At 33.4% G+C, this 5,729-nt stretch overlaps 2 protein-coding genes across 5 annotated transcripts in view; both read left to right on the top strand.

Moving 5' to 3' along the window:
- The first annotated feature begins 46 nt into the window (after window positions 1–46).
- LOC100120388 (steroid hormone receptor ERR2) overlaps window positions 47–5,729 on the top strand; it is a 34,427-nt gene continuing 28,744 nt past the window's right edge. For 2 of the 4 annotated variants that reach the window (XM_032599210.1, XM_032599208.1), the window contains exons 1-2: window positions 47–620; window positions 785–918. In XM_032599210.1, coding sequence (XP_032455101.1) covers window positions 323–620; window positions 785–918 — 432 coding nt within the window. In that variant the 5' untranslated portion in view covers window positions 47–322. The remainder of the gene's footprint in view (window positions 621–784; window positions 919–5,729) is intronic. The other 2 variants (XM_032599211.1, XM_032599214.1) reach the window with 2 other exon arrangements.
- Window positions 802–4,439, top strand: LOC100120358 (zinc finger protein zfp-1). The gene is made up of 5 exons (XM_031929426.2): window positions 802–923; window positions 2,444–2,561; window positions 2,736–3,469; window positions 3,672–3,958; window positions 4,098–4,439. Exons 2-4 carry the CDS (start codon window positions 2,503–2,505, stop codon window positions 3,917–3,919), a joined length of 1,041 nt encoding a protein of 346 aa, XP_031785286.1. The 5' UTR covers window positions 802–923; window positions 2,444–2,502; the 3' UTR covers window positions 3,920–3,958; window positions 4,098–4,439.

Genomic DNA, 5,729 nt, shown 5'->3' with positions numbered 1-5,729 from the left:
CATATGAACAGTTTCTTTTATAATATTTGATTACCTACTATTTTGAATTATATATTCGGGTATTAAAAAAAGTATTTAATATTAAAGACAAACTTATTTGCTGGAATAAACTGAAATAATAAAATAACTAATATTTTTTACTAATCATCAATTATGAATTAACTTTATGTTACTTATAACAAAGAAAACTTTTACTGTATTCTACAACTAATACCTATTCATATTTGCCAATTATTGATATTAAATGATTAATCAAATATCATTATAAAATTATATCTTTTTTAAATATACCGACTGCGCAGTTGATGTGCACTTGCAGAGCATGCCCAAACTCATTCTTTTAGTGTCCGCGAAGCTGTTGTGGCGTCAGCATCGCCGCAGTCGCGGAGTGAATCATCCCCACCTCAGCCACCCCACCGCCTCCACAAATCGTGTCTGTGCAACGCCCGCGGTGTGCGGTGTGTCAGTGTGTGCACTGTGCGCTTCGATTATTTCGGTCCGGTGCATCGATACATATTTCATCTCAGTTAATCTTATCGTCGTTCAACAATTGAAACCGTGGAGGTTCATCTTTTCCTGGAGAAGCAGCGAGACGCAACGCGGACCGTCCGGATGCTCAGGTGAGTCTCGACCTCAAGACGAATACATTGCGTAAAGTGCCCCAAGCGAGCGCGAGAGATTCGCGCTATGCCTAAAGGTGTCGTCATCGCCATCTTTGTTATATACATTATTATATATTTTCTCCCTGTGCTGCATCTCGCGCCTACGTGTGTCTCGTGTGCAGAATCGTTACAGCTAAAGCAAAGCTGTAACACTGGTTTCGGAAGCGCAAAAAAGCTGCGAATCACGAGAGTTGCGTGGGCTCGTAAGTTTTGCTTTCGCGGGTGCTGGCTGTCAGGGGAGTCTGCGGATTTGAAGGTTAAGTGTGTGCTTTATTTTTATTGTTTTTTTTTTGTCATTTTTGGAGCTAAGCTTGGGTTTGCTTTGGGGAGATACCAAAATACCCAGCGCGAATACTCGTGTGATGTATATACACTGAAGGAGGTTTCATAATGTTTTGGCCTTGATATAGTCTAACTAGGGTTTCGTACGCGTGTGATAAAAAATAGGCACGGTGGCGGCACTCGACGCCGTGGAGCTGATTATAGCGTGAACGCACTCTTGATCATTGTTTTTGTTGCTGTTTGCTCTAGTACCAGCCTTTTACTTTGGTTTATTGCTATCTTTGCGAACTGTAGAATTTTTATATTGCAGTTGTATCTCCAACAAAATAACATAACCATACTATAAACATGTAACTTCAGAATTCGATTAATGGTACATTTGTGATGTCTTTACAACTTTGACCTATCTATGAAGCATGCTTTATTTATGATACACAGTGATATGAAGTATTCATATTTCATAAGTGCAAACGTATACATGATTTGATCTAATTATGCGAAAAACTTCAATAAGCTATTTTTTTCAATGATGTAAGTGAACGAAGTGAATTCAGCAATGGTACTGTTTTTAAAAACACGCTTTTGCTCAAACCATTTTTCATTGTCTAATAACAAAATTGTTGAAATTAACACTTATTGCAGAATTCACTAAGTTGTGATCAAATCAGTTAATAATGCATACTGGATATGCAAAAAGAATTTATTGCATAGGCATTTCGTGTTTTTCATATTGAAGTATTCTACTACTGTTAAACATCGAGGATACAAAAAATAAAACGAGGAAAGTGTGTTATTAAATATTGGCTTTGATCTAGCTCTGAAATAGTGCAACCTAATTAAAGTTGAGTTAGCATTATATGCTTAATTTTGAACTTACATTGCAACTGAATATTTGACAAAATTATAGCAGTCTTATCAGTATCTGTAATCAGGATGTTGCACACTTTTCTTGTAAGTTTCAATAATTTTGTTCTAAATAAAGCAGTAAAGTGATGATTTTAAGTTTAATAAAAAAAAAATGTATATGTAGGTACAGATCTTATGGTTATTATGATTCAAAATAACTACCTTAATTTCATTTCAACAAATATACTTGAAAATTAATTTCAGCCTTGCCGAATTTTTTCTTATCGCTCAATTGTTATGTCTATTGATTAATTCTGACTATGAACCACTTCATTGAAAAAAAAATGTCATTTTAGATAATTAAAAATAGAAGATGCATTAAAAATTTTCAACTTACATTTGCTCACACTTTCTGAAGAACAAAAAAAATGATCTGATTAAATTGGTGCCTGAGATAACATGATAAAACTTATGAATGATAAATGGTTCTTAGATTCTGTCAATCCAAACAAAGGAATTGAAATACACAAAAGTTTAGCAGGGCTTTTTCATATTTATCACGTATATGATAATTTGTTTCACTTAGACTATTTTAATCAATGCTGCTTTATTTACAAGAATATTATTGATACTTAGATTTTTTGTGTTTTCAGAGTTCGACACGGGACCTCCTATGCCCGACAGTGTTCTCATTCATGAATGATGAAAGTGAATGTCGTCTTTTGGTAGAGCAAAGTTTCCAATCACTGGAGAGATGAGCAAATTTGGAATGTGAGTGTATAGCTTTTTCCCAGATCCTTCGACAATAACGACAGAGATCGTCATAAGTGTAACTTCTCAAAACAACGGCGGCCAGTCTACATTTTTTGTCACCACACGCAGTGGCAACAATTTAATTTTTTTTTCAAGATTTCACACTGAATTAGTTACTTAAATGCGATCTAGCTTTAGTGACAATATGGGGCCAACTGTAAAGGATTCTCCCCCAAGCAGCCCTGGTTCTGAAAGCATGAGTAGTGCCACTTCTGGGCGACGGAAAAGACGGGGGAATGAGACCGGCACGACGTCGGCCGGCTCGCAAAATTTTTCGCACTCATCACAGTATACTCCGATGGAATCAAAATACCAACCTAAAGAAGAGAAAGAATCAAAAATGTTTGACAATGGTGTCAGTGCTCCCCACATGCTGGGTAATCAATTAAATCCAACCTCGTCGATGGCACAAAAAATGTCTGATACTCTTTCTCAAGAGATGAAAGCACACTCAATCTTTACAGAAGCAAGCAATTCGGGCATGAATCTGATTGGGCCACCACTACACAGCCGAGTTATCGCTTCAGCCAAAGCTAGTCAAAATGCTTCAACCACTCCCTCATTTTCGTCAATGTTTTCTGCAAACAACAGCACGGGTGCTACCAATAACAGCGGAGTATTAGGAAGTGGCTCAATACCTCAAACCCTAGATCAACTATTGGAGAGACAATGGGAGCAAGGCAGTCAATTTCTTATGGATCAAGCGCAACATTTTGATATTGCTTCACTTCTATCATGCTTACACCAATTAAGAGCAGAAAATTTAAGGCTGGAAGAGAACGTAAATAGTTTGTTGCAGAGAAGAGATCACTTACTTGCTGTGAATGCTAGGCTAGCTATTCCACTCACATCACCATCAAACACTAGTAAGCAATAATACAACCAATAGTTGAAAACGTATATATATATATATATATATATATATATATATATATATATATATATATTCTCAGCTTTTTCTTTCTTTCTCATTTAAAAGCTCGATTCTTGTAATTTTATGAAGCTAGAATAGACTCAACAAAACTTTATGATTTTATAACACTAATTTTTAAATGAATGCCACTATAGGTACTCATTCATCAATTGTCGAAAATGGGTTACCAACGAATTCACCTGCTGAACCAGCATCACATTCACAATTTTCACACAGAGCATCATCTGTAAATCCCTCACAACAAAGTACAACGATTCGACATGCATCTGGAGGAAATAATTACCAAGGGCAATCAAGCAATTTAATCTCACAAAACAACTCTAACAATTCAAACTTAATTAGAAATACATCTGTTGATATGATGCGAAGTATCCAAAGATAAAAATAGTTGATATACTTTTACACTCAGTTTTTCATATAGGTAAGGAATATATTGAATCATTCAAGCTATGAATCTATTTAAAAGTTATTAAAACTTTTGTCAATTTAGAAAGTAATTATAAATTCTATCTTTTTTTCTTTTCTATTTTATTCATGTATTGTGCTGATTGGATTTTCAGGATCTTTCACTAACAATTTGGAACATCAATTATCCTATCAGTCTATAGAGTCATAGTCTGATGAGGACGAAACAACGTCGTCGAAATTATGCTTCTTTGGCTTACACGATTAAATCTATTCCTTACCTTGAATGAAAATTATTCTTCAGTTTCATTATATAATAAACGTAATAAGTGACATTTATGAATCGTCTGATCTACTTTAAAACTAGAGCTAAATTCGTATTAAAAAAATGTATCAACTTATCATTTAAGAAAACATTTTGACTGTATGATAATTAATAATCTGTGTAGTTTATAAAAGCAAGTACGATAAGAAATATACCAGTTTTCATACATAAATATTATTGATATGTATGAGTAATTATTTATGAATAGTTGTAATCATGAGCATAGATAACCAGTTGCATATTATACTTAATTTTTCTTAGCCAATTTTACAAGACTATTCTTTGTAAAAATGTGTATGTTCTAAACATGTGTTTATTTCTATACTTTTTATTCTGATCATCTGTCCACAATTTACATAGACATAATTTACATAACATATTAGTAATATTTTTTACGTGTGAACTATTGTATAAAAATGTAGAAAATTAAAAAATTTTAGTATAATACAAAAATAATTGTAATGGACTTTATACTTAATTGGAAACCATATAGATTTAGTTATCAAGTATTATGTGTTAAATATGTAGAACAGTGTAACACTTATACTTCCATTTCAAACATTAAATTTTGTCTCAAAGTGCTTGATGTGCTCACTATAATAGCTAGAGCAAAAATTCACGTGTAGAGTTTACGTTGATAAAACCTTTTTATTAATACTTCTGGATTCACATAGGTAATTAAAAAATATTGATGAACTATTTTATTTACCTATTATGATTAGTGATGTGAAAATTATATTTTACATCAGCGTTTAGTTTTTTATAGTAGTAATTCACGTAGAAAATTCACGATTTCGAGTACACATATATAAATACCCCCGACATTCAAGGTCATAATCATTCATCATATGTCGGTTTCTTTTCAACACTTTCTTTTCTTCTTTTTTGCACAAGTCGCCGGATGTCAGCTGTAGAATATGAGCCTGCTGCGGCTATCTTAGCCATGTCAAAAACTATAATTTAACTTTTTGAATAAAATAAACAGATTTGATTGCTGGACAATAATAATGATAAGTAGGTTATAATTTGCAATGCTTTCGTGCATTGATGTAGTACGTTTGAACTTATGGAAAAATAGTTGTTTTCGATAGTCTGCTGAAAATGTTATCGTCTATTCTGTTAAGCTGGTATCTATACACTAACAATCAAATTCATTAACTAAATAAATTAAAAAGCCAAGATCAGCAATATTGAAATTTGTTTATTAACAATAGGTTCCGTATTTTCATTGCATATTTTTGTATGAAAATTTCCACATGTTATATGGATCATTATATAAAAGGTTCTATAACAGCAAACGATGAAAATATGTTGCAAAACAGTCGAACTAGAAAAATTTGTAAATATAGCCGGATTTCCTAAGCAGCACAAATGTGATAGGCTATTTTCACGCAGGGTGTATACACGGCTCAAAGTTTTGGGAGTGTCACGCATCGCGAATCTTCCTCAAGGTTCCTTTTGT

Source organism: Nasonia vitripennis, chromosome 4 (genome assembly GCF_009193385.2).
Source record: "Nasonia vitripennis strain AsymCx chromosome 4, Nvit_psr_1.1, whole genome shotgun sequence".
NCBI lineage: Eukaryota > Metazoa > Arthropoda > Insecta > Hymenoptera > Pteromalidae > Nasonia > Nasonia vitripennis.
Note: the sequence above shows the minus strand (reverse complement) of the source record. Positions and strands in the feature narration are given on the sequence as shown.

Bases quoted from the DNA above. Each gene is read 5' to 3' on its own strand.
- LOC100120358 (XM_031929426.2), top strand. From the start codon at position 2,503: ATGTCGTCTTTTGGTAGAGCAAAGTTTCCAATCACTGGAGAGATGAGC. The intron at 2,562-2,735 runs GTGAGTGTATAG...AATGCGATCTAG, and splicing joins GAGATGAGCAAATTTGGAAT to CTTTAGTGACAATATGGGGC. The intron at 3,470-3,671 runs GTAAGCAATAAT...ATGCCACTATAG, and splicing joins CACATCACCATCAAACACTA to GTACTCATTCATCAATTGTC.